The following is a 22,548-nucleotide window of genomic DNA, read 5'->3' on the forward strand; positions in this document are numbered from 1 at the left end:
CACAAACCTATTATATCATGGTTAATATTTTCTAGTGCTGCCTTGAGCTCTATAAGTTTTTGATCAGAAGATAATGATCTTACATTAAGGGAGCAAATAAAAAAGGTAGTTTTAATAGTTTCATTTTTATTTGGGGGGTTTTGGTCATACTCTCCCGCGGTGACCGGCCGAACTGGGAGAATTGAGGTTGGGAGAGGGTCCAATATTGATTGCTATTCTTTGTTTCGTTTAGGTGTCGTCATTTGGCGTTGTGCTGATGCTGTCTGGGCGGCTGTTAATTTAGGCTTATGTATCTTCTTAGGTGGTTGTTTGTTAGTTTGTTGAATATTTTCGTTGGTAGGTTGACTTGTCTCCGGGGATTCTGATAGGATTCTTTTGCTTGGCTGTTTTTGTGGATGTTGTTGGTTATTTAGTATAATAATTTTATCGTATTTTATAAAAGCGATATTGCCTGCATCTTTTTCTTTCTGTACTTGGGCTTGTAGTTCTTTCCGTTTATTTAAAATTTCGATTGGGTAGTCTTCTTTTAAATAGTATGAAGTATTTTGTAAGTAATGTTTATTTTTATGTATTTTTAGTTTAAATCCCAATGTGTTGAATGTTATTACTATCGGTCTTACTTTCTCCCTCTTTTTTCCCAGTCTTCTTACAGCTTCGATGTTGTTAGCATCGCATGAGATTTTTATGTATGTATTTATTATGTTTATTACTATTTTTTCGAGTTCTTCATATGATTTTTCTTTCTCTTCTACGCCAAATAAGACTAAATTTTTGCGTCTAAACTGTCTTTCTAGGTTGCTTACTATTTTTGTTTGTTCTTCAATTTTTTTCTCCAAAAGTTCATTTTTTATTTCCAAGTTGTTAAATTTTTCGTTGAGACTATTGATTATAGTACATTTAATATCTTCCTTCATTTCTAACATGCCTTGTTTTTGTTGCTTTAAATCTTGCTGCATGTTAATTAACATATAATTTTTTATTTCCTCCATATCCTTTTTATTTCAGCGCCCTCTATGAGAAAAGGTGTGAACTTCTTGTTTTATCTTCAATCGATCGGATCGAGCGGACTAGGTGGTGTCGCTATTTTCTGATAGATGGCGTAGTTCTATTCGACCAAGGAGTTCTAATGGGTCGTAATAGATGGTGCTGCTACTTTGATCGATAATTAATTAACGTCTTGTTATGTTTACTTTGTACTTTTGGGGTTATAATCTTAAATGTTTTTTGTTTACGTACTTTTATGGTGTTTTCAAGTTCCTTTTTATCGTACACACACTCCACTAGTTATATGCACTTGTGTAATGATGGATTCTATGTTTTCTAACGGATTTCGAGTGAGTGATGACAAGAAGTTTTTCATGCACTTTTTTATAAATTGTATTGTTTGAGCACTTTGTTATTTATATTGATTCGAAGCAGTTTGTATAGTAGTTACGTTTTAGATGTTTTCACTTGGTTTTAGATCACGTAAACAATTTTAAAAATTTATTTATTGACGAGTGCCGTATTGACAGTTAGACAGACTTCCCTCCTCTCTGTATGTATTTTAATTTCCTTTAAATATAATATCAATTTAGTAAGCTTTTGTCGTTTTGTGTAGTAATCAATAGTTTTATCAGTTTTTGCTTCATGATGTAATCGAATTTTGGAGTATTGGTTTATAATAGCCCTAATTAAATGGATACGATGATTCAATGTTGATGGCGTTTACGTATAAGAAACTCACATTTTGAAAAATCTCACGTGAGATTCGAGGATGGGGGAGGGGTTGAATAAATTCTCACGACATCTCACCAGGGGGGGAGGGAGGTGCAGAAAATTTTAAAAAACACCTCACGTAATTTATGGACGTCCCCTTACTCGATCACAATTTTTGTAACGAATGTGAAAGACGAAACAATAAATACGCAAAGCGGCTTTTACTATAAACGGAACTACATTTAAAAATATACTTTATTTATTGAGTTATAAGGTTGCTTCCATTCTGTTTATTTACATTCTCAAAAACATCAATCGCCGCAGAGGTGGCTTGCGACAAAGGCGGCTTGTGTCAAAGGCCTCGGCGATATCATTTAAGAACATAATATTATGTACTTTAGGCAAACTTGTAATAAGATCTATTTTACTTTCTTATTATTCCATTTGACAAGGATATTGGGTAAGATACCTATTGGAATAATTTTATTATTATGTATGTACTTATTAAATCCGCGAATAAAAAAAATTTTTAGTCGTGAATATAGAAATTGGGTCGCATTTTTTTAATCCGCGAATAGTGAAAACACGAATAAAGGAAGCGCGATTAAGGAACTTTTACTGTATTAGTTTCTGTGAATGTTGTGTTTATTTGTAATTGTTGTGCATAATAATTTATAAATCCTATTGGAACAACTGTTGATTAACCTTTTTTTAATAAATAAAAATAGGTAAATAAATAAATATTACTTAATATAACCTACCGTTTTACTTTGCGTAGTCGGGTAAAAGTATAAATATTTAGGTACTACACCACGGTAATCTTTCCTAGTATATATACATAGTTAAAAAAATCCAGTTACATTTTTTTAACAGACTCATCGATAGTGTCACGTCTGTGCTGTTAGTCTATGAAAAATGGCGCGAAACGCAGAACGCGTGGTGATTTTTCGCAAAATGATAACAATATTAGTAAAATGCATGACTTACTCATAATAAGGAAACTTACTGGTGAAAAGTCACTCCTCGGGCTTTGTTTGTATTATGGGAACTTGTAAAACAATATCTAAGCAAACACGAAGGCATTTTGAACAGAGCAATAACACGTGTTGACGCGGCAAGCGGGGGGCACAGTCCGACACAGACTAAAGAGACTTGTGATTCTTACCTCTAGCTCGTGTTAAAGAGAGTGTAGTAGCGATCGCCTCTCTAGTACGTAGTACATACTATCTCGATGCTTGCCTGTGAAATTTTATGCCAGAATTTGGTGTCCAAAAACTTCTGCAATTTTTCACAATGCAATACATTATTTATATTCGGAAAATATTTATTAAATACGCAACAATATTAACTTAAATATTCGAAGCGACGCAATTTTTTTGACACTTATGCCATATTGTCAAAGTGAGAGTTGCTACAATTTTATTTTGGTAACTACCCATAATCAGGGAGTATCGCTTTTTAATAATTGGTTCAGATACTTATTTTATTTAGCATAAATAATAATTGTCTCATCCAACAATGCTTCTGAATGACGTTGTTGGCAATTTATCAACAAACTCATGTACAAAAACTAACCTTTTGCACAGAATATTACAGCATACATAGCCTTGGGAAAACTTCGTATTAACAGTGGCAATACCAAGTTAGGTGTGAAAGTGATAAAACACAACAATTTTCTTGTTACACGTCAAATGTTCATACCGAAATCTCCAGTGTATAAGATATAAGCTTCTTGGTCAGCTGCTTTACTGGATAGTAAATAAATATAATTCCTGAATAATAATAATTTTGTCATATCCATCACGGAGTTCAAATGAATTAAATCGCGGGCGAAAATGACTGACTTTTTAAGCTTTTTTTGTTACTTTTAAGTAACAAAAAAAGTATTAAGCTTATTAAAATTATCTAATAATGATCATGAACCTTTATTGCACTATACAGATACTTAATCACATTCAAGATCGAAAAGCACTACCCCGAAGATCTTTTAACTATTTTACCGTTTTACCCATTAAAATGGCAAATTCATTTTCATAATACTGGCAGCATACGTTGAAGTTTTGTATTCCTTCGTATATGTAAAATTATTATTTGTATACAAAATTATATAAGCCAAATAATCTACAGAAAACCTGTAAAACGATGTTTTATCTTTTTGTTTGTTTTCGGGAACAAATTTTACAGCGTTTAAATATCACAAGACAGCATTTTTTTACTAAAATAGCAAACGACTTTTGACGTATTGCATGACACTAGAATCGCTATAGCACTGGCGGAGGTCCGTATTCGTTTTTGATTTCGTATTTTCTTTGACAAGGGCGATGGATGATTGTCATGCTCCATCTGCATTTTATTTTGTAATCTAAGGGTGTACCCAACATTTTCTACTTTTTTTGACTCCTCTAGACTCCACAAAAAGCAAGGCTTCATCTTCGGAAGATGAACTTTCGAGAGGCATGTTTCACGTGCGGAGAGTCACGAAATAGAACGCAAATGTCTTGAACGGCTCCTGTGTGCGCTAGAACGCAGAACGCAGAACTGACGAACGCAGAACGCAGAACGTGGAACGCAGAACGCTGTATGTCTGCGCGTAGCCTTATGGCTCCTTTTTCGCTGTGAAACATCTCTTTCTGATGGGAATTTCGTTTGGCTTCGCGAATCCGTTTGTATTTATTTAGGGAGGCTAGAATTTTTATGAAAGCGCCATCTGTCAATGTCATGTCAATGTGACTTTAACCTAGATGGCAGTAGAACGCATTGAATACCCAGTTACATTTTTCTAAATTTTGTATTACTAAAAATATATATATTTGAAATTAAAATCACATCTAATAATTAAATATTTCCATACGATACTCCAAAATTATTCAGTAAAATACAATGCCACCTATTGACCATAACTGTCAAACTATTTAGTGTTGCTATATAGTGTGAATAAAAACTACCAAATTTTAAGCACACCTATTAGATAAGTTTTAAAATCTCTTTTACAATTCACATATAATAATATTGTAGTTGATAATATTACATTATTACAATAAAAAATTACGTTTTATTATGAGTAGATAAATTAATAATTTTATTGCATGCTAGGTACCAAACATTTCAGGTTTATTGAACAAGTTAAAAAAATGTATTTATTCATCTTGGTTTCTTTATAATAATTTAATTATATTTTAACAACTTACTTTGTTTTTGCGGGCGTTTTTGAAAGTATTTCATGAAGAAGCTTTTGATTCCTTTTCTTTTGGTTGTTGATTCGTCGTTCTGAAATAATAGCAATAAATATATTATATGTATTATTTATGTTCATAATAATTATTATTACAGGACGGAACTTGGTATATATTATTTATAAGCAATCTCCCAACTTTCGTGATCACTCATGTTGGTAACATTTCGTATCATATTATTTTATTTACAGAGAAATAAAATATTTCACTCAGGCTGAACAGAAATATTAAATTATATACATGTACAAGGATTTGCCCTCATCTTTGCTTGCATTTGAATTGTAAATCCAAACCATTTTCGAACGAACCCAAAATTTCATTAAAATTGGTCCAGCCTTTCAGGAGGATGTCAAAGTCAAACACACGTCAGAGGAAATTATATATTGATTTGAGAAAAAATAAAAAATGCAGTTTGCACCCATTTTGTAGCATTAAATGCAATTTAATAATATTTGAATTTTTTTAATATTTGGTGATATAGTGGCACAAGGCATGATACGGTGAAGGACGCAGATGCAATTCCCCCCTTAAAATATATTTTTTATTAAGTTAATTAAGTAATTACTTACCTCATTCTTATGATCTTGTGTCTTCTTCTTATTTTGACCAGCAACAACACCGTACATTTTTGAAAAAAAAATAACAATACAAGATTACAATAAATAAAAACTTAAATTTTTATATTTATTTATTTATTATGATCCATACATTTCTTCGTTATAAAAGCGAAGTTTATTATTCAAGATGCGCGTTAAAGTTATTTTTTATAAGCACTGTATTAAATAAAAAAGTTTCATAAACTTGTCACCAGGATCACGACCACCCAGATCACCTTATTGAAAGCAACTACCTACTGTCTTTAACATCTCTGCAAGAGTCGAAAAACATGCACTATGGTCTATGCCAGGAGAACACATATATTTTTATTTAAACTGAACGAAACAGTGAAATATTGAATTTGTGGAGCTTTTACTGCAGTTCTGCATAGGCACTAGCTGAAAACTCAACTACAGAGAATTTTATCGCAACTTAAATTCTAAAATAATGATAATGTTTTAGTATGAATTTTTTTTATATAATTTCACAAATACTATGATATATTATATAAAAATACATATACTTACTATAACTATAAATATAACACCTACACAATTTCGACTATATAGCAGTATATAATTATTAAGTTTTTAATATTTTCTCTTATGTGCGACAATTGGTCGTAGGCCGTAGCGTGTATTATATTCTGACCCGTAGCTTATCTGAAATTGGACTATCAGACATAAAATATATTATTTTATTAGAAGTTTTATTTCCCGAGATTAACTTGCACAAACAAACTCGTCAGCCATATAATATTACAACAAACTCGTCAGCCGTATAATATTACAACAAATGTTACTCCAGTGTATTAGATATAAGCTTCTTGGTAATAACTGTTATGTTATTACCTAGAAGCTTATATCTAATACACTGGAGATTTCAGTATGAACAGCAAATTAGGTGTGAAAGGGATAAAAAAACATACAGGCGTCATTCAAGGTCATATTTTCTTGTTACAAGTTAATGTTCATATTGAAATCTCCAGTGTATTAGATATAAGCTTCTTGGTTATTACTCTAGCTCATTTCATTAATAACATGTCAAAAACAAAATCAACATAATTGATCCCATATACAATCGTTTATTCCAGTGATTCCAAATATTGGAGCCATTTGTTTTTCTGTCACATTCAGCCACCATTGCTAATGGAATGACATATTTTTCGCGCCATAACGCAAATGTCAAATATTAACGAATTACTTGCGAATTACAGGCCACAAAACCGACATGTTGGGAGGCTGCCAATGCTGGCCATTTGTTACTATTAAAACAGAATGTTGAGATAAATAGGATTAAACCAGGTGGCTTAAGTTAATTTAGTTTAAATAAATTTTACTAGGATTATTACTTGTTTTTGAACTAAGAACTTTTTTTAAATAACTTAGACTCGTGGTTAGCTTTTATAATTTTTATAGAACAAAAAATAAATGCAATTAGGTAGTGCATGCTCGTAAAATCAAAAAAATTAAATCATTTGATTGTGAGACGAGGTGTTATATCCACGACTTATCTTCACCACTCTGAGGTAACTAATTATTATCAACGTAAATAAAACATAATTCGGTGTTCTATTACATATTTTGCACGCTCTTCTCTGTAGAAACGGCTTGCCGAACCCATAGTATCAAAAACAAGTAAAAACACCTTTGCAAGCAGTCAACTTAAATGAATGAATTATCAAGATTCCTATATTTGCATTTGCAATCCTGACCGACGTAACACTGAAGATTGATACAATTATTACAGTTCTTGGACTGGTTGAAACAATACTGAAAGAAGGGACACCTACAAAAATTATAGTCTATACATTTAGAATTTCATAATCTTAATATATATAAATCTCGTGTCACAATGTTTGTCCTCAATGGACTCCTAAACCACATAACCAATTATAATAAAATTCGCACACCATGTGCAGTTCGATCCAACTTGAGAGATAGGATAGTTTAAACATGTAGGTACCACGGGCGAAGCCGGGGCGGACCACTAGTATATTATAATTCGGCAAAGCTTTCCTTGAAAAATGGCAAAGACAAGACGGGTTAATTAAAATAAAAGCTTAACTCTTTCTAATTTACAAAACTTTATTTATATTACAGAATTTAATTCTTTGTATCACAAAAAAATAACAGCTACACAATTACTTAACCGATTACTGCAACGCCTGAAACAAACGCGCGGCAAATTTACGATATGTCCCTCGCTTGGGTGGCTGCCAGCCTCTGTAACTATTATTTACGGTTGTAAAAACTGCTTAATATTTAATATGAACTCGGCTGTGTGATCAAATTAACGGTTTATGTAGTGAGCTTGCAAAAACAGCGGTTTTTGTAAGCTTTAACGAGATAGACTATTACAAAAATTATTTGAAGGAGTAACAGATTTTGACCATCATTTTGAATGAAATGGTTCTTTTTGTTGTTTTATCGAATTAAGACAAATAAATACTTAATTTATTCATGTAACTGCTAAAGCTCTCGGTTTTGTTCACATTATAATATGTATATTATTAGTACTTAATTGTTATTATTGGATGTTAATGTGATTATAAAATATCCAATAATATTATCACGTCTGTTTGAAATGTATCTCAAATTTTAAGAGATAATATGTGTCTGAAATTTTATTTTCAATTTTAATTTTGAAGAAAGTAATAAAATGCCAGCTGCTGCATGCCTTTTGGCTCCCATTCTAACTTAAAGATTTTTATTTCAATGTTCATGCGAATATGTAATAAATTATGAATGATGTAAAAATCCAAGATATATACAGTACTCCAAAATTAATAATGCGCATGCAGATCTTCGCTAATTATTATCGTATTTCCAGAAACACCCGAATCACCCCGAATCATTGAATCGTAAGTGCCCTAAACAATGCACTTGCATCTTGCACCTTGTTCGAAAGAAATAGGAGTCAATTCAGAGTGATACACAATCGAAAACAATTCGGGCGGTAGGTGACGGTAGCCTGTCAGTCAAAAAATTCAAAAATCGCACGTATTATCTCTGTATGGAATTATATAGAGCTGCTATTACATACCCTTATTATTTTTGTTAAGGGTACTGAAAAATAGTACTTACTTCGGAGCGCTGTAAAACCTTATCTATTTACTTAATTAAAAAATGTTGTATATAAAAGTTATTCCTCCAAAAATAATCTATAAAAATGGTCTGATATCATTCTTTCGTAAAATGATTAAAAAAAGCTGCACACTGTCCCCCCCTACACATCAAAAAATAAAATTGCGTCCTCTAAAAAACGCAACCCCAAATGTAACTTTTCAATGGATTAGCAATTTTCCCGCGGCAGTTTTACGATGAAAAAATAAAACAATATTCCATTCAGTTTAAACAAGTTTAAATTTCCAACATTTTACACGCAATTTGTAAAATGGCAATTTTATATGTCAATGTCACTACTCGACTATTGACATTCAGTTTGACACTGTATACAATTGAATTTCGAAGTTTCGAATAATTTTCATAATGAATTTGAAAATTTAATTAATTTTTTCTGCTACAGAGTGTAAAAATGTCCTTTCCAAAAGTGGAAGGATATGTGTTTACTGAGAAACTTGGGTCTGGGAGTTATTCAACGGTATATAAGGCTTATACAAAGGTATTTTAATTCAAAATATGTTGTTTGCTCTTTGTTGATAATCGTATTTGCCCAAAGTGAGATAAGTTTGAAATTTATTTAATTACATACAATATACTTCATGATGTTTGTTAAGCTTTTAATAGAGTTTCAAATTTTTATAACTATAGTACCTATATAAGAATTCTTTCGACCTATTGTCAAAAAAACTAGAAACTGTTTTTGTCTCTTCATATTATGAATTTAAGTTCTGTTAACTGAGTTCATTTTAGAATATGTAATCACATTCTCAAAACTGCAGCTAGTAGCATGTATAATATAATTTAATTTGTTATTATGGAAATAAAGGTTGAAAAATGAAAATGACAGAAAATAATTTTGACTATGAATCAATTTCCTGGTATTTGATACTTAAAAAAACTGACTCAGCACCTCGCAGTAACTATTCAGAAGAATATCTTATCCAAAGAGTGTAATAAAATAATTTATACATTTAAGGGCCGATTTTTCAATGCTTGGATAAAACTTATCCGTCCAATAAAGTATTACACGATAATATTAAAATGTCACGTAAACTGTCAAATACGGGCAATTAGAATACGTTTTTAAAATGGTAGTTTTATACATTATTTGACGAATAAGTTTTAACCAAGGATTGAAAAATCAGCCCTTAAAATACTAACAACCCCCTGTAACCATGAAATTATTGTTTTGGTAATCCTTGATAAGTTTAAAAAATTTTGAATTAAATCTATACTAATATTATAAAGCTGAAGAGTTTGTTTGTTTGTTTGAACGCGCTAATTAGGAACTACTGTTCCAATTTGAAAAATTCTTGTTTGTCGTGTTAGATTGCCCATTTATCGAGGAAGGCTATAGGCCATATATCATCACGCTAAAACCAACAGAGGCAGAGCACTGCGGGTAAAACCGCGGAGCACAGCTAGTGTAATATGAAACTAAATTTATTACTTATTATCATTTATTATGTTTAAAATGTACATACTATACATATCCTCACTGTTATTATTTACTAGCTGTGCCCTGCGGTTTTACCCGCAGTGCTCCACTCCTATTGGTCTTAGCGTGATGATATATAGCCTATAGCCTTCCTCGATAAATGGGCTATCTAACACGGAAAGAATTTTTCAAATCGGACCAGTAGTACCCGAGATTAGCACGTTCAAACAAACAAACTCTTCGGCTATATAATATTAGTATAGTCTCTAATCAATTGTAGATAGGCGCGCGTACTACAGTAGCAGTGAAATGTATAGACAAGTCGCTAGTGAAGCACTCGGGGGCCGCGGTCGACAATCTGGTCTCCGAGATACGGCTGATGAAGACCCTCACACACCCTCATATTGTACACATGAGGGAGTTCACTTGGGATGATCGGTGAGGCTCAATACTGTTTTGATTAAGAAATTAGCTTTACCCTGAGGTAGTCCAATTTAATTTCGAACAGTAAAAATTATAAATTTAGAAAAAATTCGATCACTCAGCGGGACTCGAACCTGCATCCTTTCGCGCCATTCCGGGGCCTGACCAATTCAGCCACTCGTGACCCGCCAGAGCAATCGAATTTATTCTATTCTTTCAGTTTTATGTGTCTGAGGGACACACAATAGATGGCGCGCGGTGCGATCGAATTTTTTCTATTCTAATATTATAAAGAGAAAAGGTTTGTATGTATGTATGGTTTTCACGCGTAAACTACTGGACCGATTATGATGAAATTTGGCACAGATAATCTTTAGACCGTGAGAAAGAACATAGGCTACCTTTTATTGCGAAATATGTACCACGAGCGAAGCCGGGGCAGACCACTAGTAAATTTATATTTATAAAGCATTAGAATGCCATAAAACCAAAAATATCAATTTCAACAATAAAAAGTACAGTATTATTTAAATTTCAATTAAAATTATCAAGAGAACAATTTCAATGATTTTTCTGGCATGTTGCATAATTAATATGATTTTTTGAAAATGTGAAATGAATTTTAGCACTGTGAATCAAGTTCAGTTCCATTTTCTTTGCCTATGTGAGCATAACTTGTTACAGTTAATACTTTATTGGACGGATAAATTTTAACCAAGGATTGAAAAATCGGCGCTTAATCTTTAAAACTGTATAACAGATTTTGATGTGGTTTTTTAAATAAGTAGTTCATGAAAAAGGTTGTAGTATATATTTTTTTCATTTTTCAGCAAAGAGATGAAGCGGCGCATGGAAAGCTAGCTAAGTTGTGTTTAAAATCTGTAAAAAAAAAATGTAGAATGTTTTTTTTAATGTTTTCAGCAACATCTACATAATAATGGAATACTGCTGTGGCGGTGATCTCTCGAAATACATACATAGGTATGGCAGAGTTCCAGAAACTAAGGTATGTAAGTTGATGACTGTTTTCTTCAAAAAAAATATAAGAATTTAAATGCTATGAATTTTTCAATAAAACTATTTGAAAGTAGGAATTAATTAGGATGAATTATTAGGACAAAAAATATTTGTGCTTTAGTGTTTTTTTTTTATTATACCAACGGATTATAATCATTATACTAATAACTAGATTTCCGCCCGCGGCTTCGCACGCGTAGTTCAAGAAAAACCCGCATAGTTCCCGTTCCCGTGGGATTTTCCGGATAAAACCTATCCTATGTGTTAATTCAAGTTACCCTCTATATGTGTGCTAAATTTCATTGTAATCGGTTCAGTAGTATTTGCGTGAAAGAGTAACTATGCGGGTTTTTCTTGAACTACGCGTGCGAAGCCGCGGGCGCAAAACTAGTGCCAATTAATATACATATTATATTTTTTGCTTAATTACAGGTATTATATTTTCTACAGCAACTTGCGTCAGCATTGAAGTTCTTACGAGAGAAAGGTAAGTTACCTGTAGTAATTAGAATTTTTAGTACTTACTCGCATTAATTAAACCGAGCGTGTGTGCCGAGCACACGTGCCAGAAGTGAAACTTCTTTGGCAAGATTTAAAGATACCAAAATCGTCGCCTTACTCCATGACGTGACGGTATTTCCATGACGCGATATTGAAATGTTACTCTCACCGCGCCTAAAGAATGAATGAATGAAAAATTCTTTATTGCACACACATACAGGATTACAACAGAAGAGCGATAAAAGTTAAAATATGTACAGAGGGCGGTCTTATCGCTGTAAGCGATTTCTGCCAGACAATCTTTACATGAATAAATCGCGTTTAAAATACGTCAAAAAAAGTTTAATCCCTGAACAGTTTTTAAAAGTTTTTCCTAATTTATTCCTAGGCGTAGTACACATGGATCTAAAACCGCACAATCTTCTTCTACACAAAGACTCTGATGGCAAATACTTGCTTAAAGTCGGCGATTTTGGGTAAGATTTTAATATTTTTAAATTAATTATATATTTAAAACTAAAAATTAATTTTGTGTTTTTAAAAGTCGCTCGGTTTTCGAGACATTCAATATTTTTGAAAATTGAAAAAAAAAATCACTTTTTCCACACTTTCTGATGGTATGGCTCTAGAAAAATTTTTTAGTTATGCATATTGTTGAATGACCAGCTCATTCGTTGAATGACTACAATTCAGGGGCGTAGATACCGCTGTATCTGCCGTATCAATTATACGGGGCCCCCGCGTCGAGGGGGCCCCCAACGTGCGCTTTTGTGAGAAATCTTTACCCTACCTAAGGGCCCCCAAACAAATTTTTATACGGGGCCCCGCCAAGGCACGCTACGCTTCTGCTACAATTGCTGAGAATTTACTTTTTTCACAAGAAGACGGTTTCGAGCCGACCGAGCCTCCTATTTCTTTGAAGTTAAAAATACAACGAACCTAACCTAACCCAGCCCCTAATCCAAACTAACGATTATGCTAATTGACGTTCAGTCAAAAGTGTAACATTTAACAATTTGACGGCTTTCCCTTTAGTCATTCAATTGAATATCGTCATTCAATGAACGCGCTAGTTATTCAATCAAACAGCAGATTTAATTGGCTATGCGAACTTGGCACCTGATTAAAAAAAACATATTTTTTGTGTTCATTTGAAAGATTTCGATACGTAATAATAAATACGTGAGAGTTACTTTTTGTAGTTGCGCCAAAAAAAATTTATAGGCGAAATTGGGAAAAAAAATCCGGTTGTTTCTCATCTATAAACGTTTGTAGTTGATTCTAGTATGCAGAAAAAACATTAAGAATATTTTCATTTTAAGCAATTTTAAAACTAATTTCTCTAATTTCTACAGAAATATTTACAAAAAATACAAAAAAATGTGTATTTTTTAAATCTCGGGTGCCAAGTTCAGAGTCGATTCAACCAGATGACTGCGACATTATTTATTATACTTTAGTAATTTTATTGATAAAACAGTAAATATCATGGACCAAAAAAATGTATAGCACTAATAGCAAATCTTTTTGAAGTGAAAACTTCTTTAGCGGCGTTGAGCACTTTTTCTGTAATGGGTATAAAATGTTAAACTCGCGTCAGGACACGTGACCTGATCGAAAAAGCGTGACGGATGGATATCAAACATGCTCAACGTTAATAATCAAGTTTTCACTTCCGCCGGCACTCCCGGAGTGCAACCCGTCTTTTTTTTATTTTAACTTTTCTGTTTTTGAAGTCGAATGTTTTTAACGTAGTTATTTTTATTTAATAAGGGCCGATTTTTCAAAGCTTGGATAAAACTTATTCGTCGAATAATGTATAAAACTACCATTTTAAAAACGTATTCTAATTGCCCGAATTTGACAGTTTACGTGAAATTTTAATATTATCGTGTAATACTTTATTGGACGGATAAGTTTTATCCGAGCATTGAAAAATCGGCCCTTAATGTTTTGCTAATATTCCTTGTACACAAGTTTCGCTCAATACATGAGTTCGGAACCGATGCGCTCAGTGCGCGGGTCGCCGCTGTACATGGCGCCGGAGATGGTCGCCGGTGAGTACGACGCGCGAGTGGATCTGTGGAGCGTCGGTGAGTGTCACTACATAGTGTTGTTGAAATAATTGTATGTAAACACAACTTGTGGATGCTGATAAATTATCTTTATTTTTGAAGTGAAAACTTCTTTAGCGGCGTTGGGTATAAAATATTAAACTCGCGTCAGGACACGTGGCCTGATCGAAAAAGCGTAAGACGGATGTTTTTTTTTTTAAGCCCTTATATTCCATGCGTAAGACGGATACCATTCCAAAATATCAAACATGCTGAACGTTAATAATCAAGTTTTCACTTCTGCCGGCACTCTCGGAGTGCAACCCGTCTTTTTTTTACAAACTACATTGTGCGCACACATTACACCACGAACCACACAGACAGGAGGAGGGCAAAGACAATTGCAGTTTACAGTGATACCATACAGACTATACAATAACTAAAATACAGATTATAATATTTGCCTATTACAACAAGTATAAAACAAAGTCGCTTTTTCTGTCCCTATGTCCCTACTCCCTATGTATGCTAATCTTTAACTACGCAACGGATTTTGATGCGGTTTTTGAAGTGAAACTTCTTTATCGGGGTTGGAAAAAAATTTAGTGTAACATTTTTTCGTTACGCGTGACATTTTTCCGTTACGCGCCATTTTTTTTATCCCTACCACGCGTGATTCGACGTATTTCTGTAAAGTTGCATAAAGTAAATTTTTTTGAAGTGAAAACTTCTTTAGCGGCGTCACTACATAGTATAAAACAAAGTCGCTTTCCCTGTCCCTATGTCCCTATGTCCCTATATCCCTATGTCCCTTTGTACGCTTAAATCTTTGAAACTACGCAACGGATTTTGATGCGGTTTTTTTTAATAGATAGAGTGATTCAAGAGGAAGGTTTATATGTATAATAACATCCATTAAATAGTGGAGAAGTACTGTTATTTTTGAGGTTTCTAATGTGATGTCGTAAATAATTACAATTTTTTCCGCTTATATTGCAAACGCAGGCTGAACACTACGAGTTTTATCAAAATAATGTACTAAGTATTGTACACATTGAAAAGGTCTAAAGAAAAGTCCGCGATGGTATATGTCTATCTCTTATGGATAACCCACAATAACTTTTTTTTGTCATTTACTTTTTACGACAAATAATGGATAATTTTCGAAGCGATTTTAACCAATACAGCATTAATCCTTAACCAATTAAATACCTTGAATACATTGTTCATTTAATATAGATCTATATGGCCCTTTACACCGTATGATTTAAGTGAATATTTTCGAAGATATTACAGATTTAAAAATTGCGGAACGTAGCGTTTGCGGCGGTACCGGCCGGCCGTCATTGCACCCGTGCGAAGCCGGGGCGGGTCGCTAGTTGGGTATAAAATCTTAAACTCGCGTCAGGACTCAGGACACGTGGCCTGATCGAAAAAGCGTAAGACGGATTTTTTTTTGCCCTTATATTCCATGCGTAAGACGGATACCATTCCAAAATATCAAACATGCTGAACGTTAATAATCAAGTTTTCACTTCTGCCGGCACTCCCGGAGTGCAACCCGTCTTTTTTTTGTAATAGATAGAGTGATTCAAGAGGAAGGTTTTAGTATATAATTTATTAGGTTTTAGACAAAGCGGGTGAAGTCGCGGGCGGAAAGCTAGTCACTACATAGTATAAAACAAAGTCGCATTCTCTGTCCCTATTTCCCTATGTCCCTATGTCCCTATGTCCCTTTGTACGCTTAAATCTTTGAAACTACGCAACGGATTTTGATGTGGTTTTTTTTAATAGATAGAGTGATTCAAGAGGAAGGTTTATATGTATAATAACATCCATTAAATAGTGGAGAAGTACTGTTATTTTTTAAGGTTTCTAATGTGATGTCGTAAATAATTTTTTCCGCTTACATTGCAAACGCAGGCTGAACCCTACGAGTTTTATCAAAATAATGTACTAAGTATTGTACACATTGAAAAGGTCTACAGAAAAGTCCGCGATGGCATATGTCTATCTCTTATGGATAACCCACAATAACTTTTTTTTGTCATTTACTTTTTACGACAAATAATGGATAATTTTCGAAGCGATTTTAACCAATACAGCATTAATCCTTAACCAAATAAATACCTTGAATACATTGTTCATTTAATATAGATCTATATGGCCCTTTACACCGTATGATTTAAGTGAATATTTTCGAAGATATTACAGATTTAAAAATTGCGGGACGTACCGTTTGCGGCGGTACCGGCCGGCCGGGCCGCTATGTTTTTATATACAACGTTAAAAAAATTTCTGTAGTGTATTTAGCACAGATCACAGAAACTAAAATCTCTATGGTATTTAGTATCAGCATTGCACCCGTGCGAAGCCGGGGCGGGTCGCTAGTCTACTATATAAAAATAAGTCGGGTTTTCCTTCCTGACGCTATAACTCCAGAACGCACGAACCGATTTCCACGGTTTTGCATTCGTTGGAAAGGTCTCGAGCTCCGTGAGTCCGGGTTTGCTAGTAAATAAATAAATATTTCAGGAAAATTTTCACACACGGCACAATCTGATCCCATACTAAGCTTTCGCTTGTGTTATGGAAACCAGATGGCTGATAAACATCATCATCATCATCATTTCCAGCCTTTCAGGACGTCCACTGCAGGACATAGGCCTCCCCCAAAGATTTCCAAAACGACCGATCACCAGCGGCCTGAATCCAGCGGCTCCCCGCCACTTTGATCAGGTCGTCTGTCCATCGCGTTGTAGGCCGTCCCACACTGCGACGTCCTGTAAACATAAACATACTTATATTATATTAATTATATAGATAATGAACACCCAGACACAGAGAAAACATCTATGTTCATCACACAAATATTTATCCTAGGTGGGAATGGAACCCACGACCTTGTTTCGAAGGCTTGGAAGGCAGGGCCAATACGAACCAAGCCAACCGGTCAGTCAAAGTGAAGTAGCATGTCTTTAGGATTTTCTTTAGGGGCAAGTAGGTGATCAAACTGATCAGCCTTTTGTTTCCTACCAAACCAAGACATTTTTCATTTTTTTTCTTCGTCACGATGGTGGGAACGTCCCCACCCGGAATCGAATCCAGGACTACGTTCACGCTCACTCGTCAACCACTGTACCAAGCAGGCGGTTGACGCCTTACTACATGACGTGACGGTATTGCCATGACGCGACCTTGAAATTTTACTCTCAAGACGCCTAAAGAAGCTTCAAAAATAAATAAAATATAAAAATTGTAGTTATAATTTCTTACAGGTGTGATAATGTATGAATGTCTGTTCGGCAAAGCTCCGTACTCGTCGAACACGTTTAAAGAACTAGTAGATAAGATACAGAGGAAAGCGCCTATAGAGGTGAGTATTAGATGAAATAATTTGATTTATTTTGCAAAAAAATTACCTATGTAACTAAAGTTAAAGATTTCTAATAGTTTAAACGGTAAAGAATTTTTAAAGCGATCTAGTAGTTTTTCACAATGACAAAAAATAACTTTTTTGTACGTTAGAAGTTTGTTACGAACAAAAAAGTTTTCTTTTTTAAGCTATTGCATAGCTTCTATCGCGGGCCTTGAGCGCGGGGACCGAATCGAGAAATTCCGTAACGAAAAAACCTCACGCTCTTCACTCCGACGGGCACTGAGGTGTGGCTTGAAGGCATGCTATGCAATAGCTTTACCGCGGCAGTCCCCGAGTGCCACACGTCTTTTTTTTTCTAATCTATGCTAATATTATACAACTGAAAATTTATGTGTTGGATTTTCCATTGTATGTAAATGTACTTATAGCAAAATAAGCAATCGGTTATATGTATACCTACCTTAATAACATAGATTTTTTATACTTAACTGTCGATTATTTCCCAAAATGTCCAGATACCCGCAAATTCGTCAATATCACCCGGCTGTATAGACCTCCTCACTCGGCTGTTACAACACGACCCGGACAAACGTATAACATATGAGGATTTCTTTAATCATGAATATTTGGATTTGGAGCATATGCCTTCGAAGGAGAATTACGTTAAGGTAAAATTTTCATCGTCATAATTATCATCATCATCATCGTCATAAACACAGCGCTTGCAGCGCCTCTATCAATAGTTTATGTAACTGCTTTACGATATTACAAATAATTTTGATCAGTTCATGAAAAAACCGCGCGTTTAGGCAATATCGAGAAACTATTTCTTATCATTGATCTGCTCAAACCACATCACGAATCATGATGTGGCCAATAGACATACAACCATTGATCATTTCATGAAATGAGCAAATCTACGATATGGTCACGACAGATATGCTAATACATATTATAAAGTTTGTTTGACTCCTGACATACAGGTTTTTACCTAGTTTGGGAGTCAGAGACTTCAATATCTCAAAATGTAAATTTTTTGTCAATAAAGAATTTTTATTTATATTTTATTTATTATGTATTCAGGCGGTGGGTCTCATAAAGCGTGCAATAGACGCGGAATGTAGTTGCGCTCTGCCCACCGCGTTAGCTCTGTACAGTGAAGCCTTGCGTTACTTAGTGCCGGCCGCGAGGTGTGAGCCAGATGCTTTGCGACGTACTGCTCTTAGTGCTAAACTGGCTAGGTGAGTATGTGTTAGATGGGTTAAAACTGGTTGGAAGTTGAAAAAGTACATAAAAAATATGAAAAATACAAAAAAACAACAAAAAATATTCAAAAAAATGGTAAAAATTGCGATTGCGAAATTGTAGACTTTTCTACCTTGCCTGTATTCAAGTAACTTTTTTAAATTTTACACGTGTATTGTATTGATGTAAGTGGAAAAAAGTTCAAAAAACCGAATTTTGTTAAAAATTTGTTCAACCTTTTTTTAAGTTCTTTAACTTAATGCTGCATGTTAGTATTATGTCCTGTAACTTACACAACTTTTTCTTCGTTATAATTATATTTGTGTGTTCAATTAAAATTAATAATTTTTCACCATTTACAACTAACAACCTTTCCTCATGCAATTTTATATATTTCCCAGAAAAAATCGAATGTTCCCGCATGTTTTTGTTGTTACTGATATAAATGCTTTCCAAATTTATGTTTTCTTTTTGTGATTGAATTTCCTCATGTGTTGATAAATTTTTACACAGCTACATGGACCGGGCTGAAGAAATCAAGCGTTATCTAAAGTCCCCTCAATCCGTCCCCAATGTCCCCCAAACTGGGGCTTTGGGCCAAACGCACGGGACGAGGATAAACACGTGCTGTAGTGGGGAGGCGTCGGGGAATAGCTATGAGTTTAGTGAGTTTTTTTTATATTATTATTTCAGGACAGGACAATTTTCACACACGGCACGATCTGATCCCATACTAAGCTTTCGCTTGTGTTATGGAAACCAGATGGCTGATAAACATAATTATATCATTTTAAATAAATACTTTAAATATAGATAATGAACACCCAGACACAGAGCAAACATCTATGTTCATCACACAAATATTTGCCCCGGGTGGGAATCGAACCCACAACCTCTGGCTGTATTATTGTAGACTACATAATTAAAAAATGCCCGTTTTATCCAAAATATTAATTTATTTTTCAGATCAAACTGAAATAAGAGAAGAACAGAGTAATAACTCACAAATACACAATAGTATCGCCAACAATACAAATGTTGCCGACGAGAACATATCTGTTGCTATGCAAAGTGTACCGGTTGCTATTAGCAACGAGTCGAATCATAGGCACAAGCAATGTATAGAGGTAATATATTTTTTATTTTAAAGAGAAACTTCTTTAGGCGCGTTACAGTAGAATTTCAAGGTCGCGTCATGACGATACAGTCACGTCATGACGCGACAATTTTGGTATCTTTGAATCTTGCCAAAGAAGTTTCACTTCTGACACGTCTCCGCTCTTTTTTTAGTACTTAATTTTCATTAATGTTTTAATTTGAAGGTAATTGGTCTATCAATGGTCTATTATCTAATATTTTATGGTAAGAGTAAAAAAAAATCAAGTACATATTCTAAATGCACACAAAATATTATTTTATTAGGATATTTATTCTTTTTTTCAGGATAAAAACCACACGGAAAAGCCGCGAGGCTTCGCGCGCTTTTTACGACTGCCTTATTTAGATAGAGATAATAGTGTGAGTATGAAAAATGTATCATTTTGACAAAAATAAATATTTTTTGCTATTTTTTAATGTTTTTTGTTGATTTTGACATGAACAATCGAAGCTAAACCAAAGTAACTTTGGTTTGGCGTGATAAAAATTTAAATTCATAGTTATAAAACAGTCAAAATACCGATTTATATTTTATTGTTCCTTGCAAAACAGTATTTATTTAAAAAAATACTTAATTTCACATTTGTACACTGTGAGACGTAGAGGAAACAATTTTTAATGTTATTATTGATTATGTCATTAATTTATGTATACCCCTTTAATTGTTTCTGTAAGATCTCCAAATAAATAAATAAATATTCACCACAATCGGTTAACCAATTTCGAGTCACTAAGAAACATATTAATCATTTCGAAAATATTAACCATTTTATATTTCACTGTTACAGGTAGACGAACAGACAAAGAAGCAAACAGAAAAAATGGACGAAAACACAGACTTCTGTAAAATATCTTAGCATAATAAAATAATGTTGTTTTATTTTTCGTTGATCTTAAAAATTATAATAAATAAAGTTCTAAGTTGAATCGGATAGTACATACATACATACAAGCACACAAACACACAGATTTTTATTCTCACAAAAGCTTGTAATGTGTGTTTTCTTATAACAAGCTTTACGTTTACGAAATTTTTGCATAATTATTATAAACAAGTCATAATATTATGAAAATTTGTATTTTGTTAAAAATTTAATTTATTTTTGTATAATATCACGTATAAATTATTTTTAGCAACATATTCTTAAACCTACCGGAATATACATATAAAATTTTACTAAAATCGGTCAAGCTGTGGTTAAGCCGTTCGTAGGAGTTTGTGTACAAACTTAGAAACTACTAAATTGATTTTGATAATACTTTTCCTAGCAGATACATTGTACCTGGGTCAAGCTAGATTTCTATTTTAGTTTATTTCTAAATATTTATAAATGTTTATTTGTGAAAAAAATTTGAATATGGTGTATTCAAATTATGTTAAATTTCATCATTATTTGTACAGCAGTTTAGTTGTGAAAGCGAAATATATAGAATGTCACTTTTATTTATATAAGCATGGATTTTAAAGTAAAAGACTGCCTATGAAATGTTGTTATTTTGCGTAAAAATTGTTATATAAGTACATATTGTTTTTTTATTTATAAGTAAAGTTCGTGCCTTTAATGCAATAAATGTTTTTAAATTGTTTTTGTTGTTTTGTTCCTGCCCTTATTAATATCCATAATGAATCAATTTCTATATGTCGCAGGCAAATTGTATAATCTCTTTTACAAATGCTCGACATTTTGTAAAATGCTGAGGATTTACTTTTTCCAAAATTCTACAAAAAGACGGTCGCGAGCCGACGGAGCCTATTTCTGTGTAGTTTTAAATAATTTGGAAAATCCAAAAGTGCACGCCTCATAATTTTTTTTTAATAAATATTTATTAATTATTATTTTTGTTTATTTAATAACAATTAAACCACATCGAATCAGACCCTGAAAAATGAAAGGGTTCTATTCCTGAGCATACTCAAGCGTAAGAGAAAAAAAAAGACTCGATTAGTAAAGTATTTCGGTCGCTATCGTGTTAACAAGAAAAAGGATCCGCACATACAGACACACGGACGTCCAAGACAGAACTTTTTTAAACTGTTTTTTAACTAGTTTAAATAACAAAAATGACATCAAAAATATCATGAACGTTAAAAATAGTGTTTTTTCTTAATATGTGTGTGTATGTATTATCTTACAAGTGCAATGTATGATACATAAAGACATTTTAAGTTTGAAAAATCAGATGTTTTGCGCGAAGTGACAGTAGTACCCACCTCAACGCTTCGCTTATGAGGCGTGCAAAAGACGAACCTAACCTAACCCACCCCCTTATCTTACTATGTAATGACGATTCGAAAGTGCTACTAAATAGTAGTCTAATTGAATAAATGAATGTTTGAGTTTGAGTTTATCCAAACGAAAAATTTCTGATTACGAATTCTTGACATATTATTACAAAATGCCGACCTTTTGTAAATGGCGAAATAATGCAATTTGCCTGCGACATATATATTGACTATTGAGAAAAATACGAAAGAATGGGTTTTTATTTTGAGTCAGGATTCGAAACCGCAACACTAGTAACCTATTAAAAATCATATTTAAACAAATAATAATTATAATTCCACCTAGAAGGAAAGTTCCTGTTTATAGAAAATTCTATTCAAAGAAAACATTCCAGTATTTTTCAAAGAAAAACCTATCAAACTGACCAGCCCAGCCCAGCCCAGCCTAAACGTATC

At 33.4% G+C, this 22,548-nt stretch overlaps 2 protein-coding genes across 2 annotated transcripts; one reads left to right on the plus strand and one right to left on the minus strand.

Annotated features, from left to right (window-relative positions):
- Positions 1–212: 212 nt before the first annotated feature.
- Positions 213–1,434, minus strand: LOC149895291 (uncharacterized). Its single transcript, XM_090118753.1, has one exon. The coding sequence runs from the start codon at positions 987–989 to the stop codon at positions 213–215; it is 777 nt and encodes a 258-aa protein (XP_089974879.1). The 5' UTR covers positions 990–1,434.
- Positions 1,435–8,975: 7,541 nt separating this feature from the next.
- On the plus strand, positions 8,976–21,428 carry Aduk (unc-51 like kinase 3 homolog Aduk). Its single transcript, XM_090119018.1, has 13 exons — positions 8,976–9,152; positions 10,372–10,529; positions 11,436–11,520; positions 11,964–12,018; positions 12,421–12,508; positions 14,010–14,125; positions 17,365–17,462; positions 17,981–18,133; positions 18,549–18,706; positions 19,224–19,375; positions 19,677–19,837; positions 20,154–20,228; positions 20,657–21,428. The coding sequence occupies exons 1-13, from the start codon at positions 9,066–9,068 to the stop codon at positions 20,723–20,725; spliced, it is 1,455 nt and encodes a 484-aa protein (XP_089975144.1). The 5' UTR covers positions 8,976–9,065; the 3' UTR covers positions 20,726–21,428.
- Positions 21,429–22,548: the final 1,120 nt, after the last annotated feature.

Source organism: Colias eurytheme, chromosome 31, assembly GCF_061535395.1.
Source record: "Colias eurytheme isolate Ceu_HAF_F1 chromosome 31, ilColEury1 Martin Lab GWU primary, whole genome shotgun sequence".
Classification (NCBI taxonomy): domain Eukaryota; kingdom Metazoa; phylum Arthropoda; class Insecta; order Lepidoptera; family Pieridae; genus Colias; species Colias eurytheme.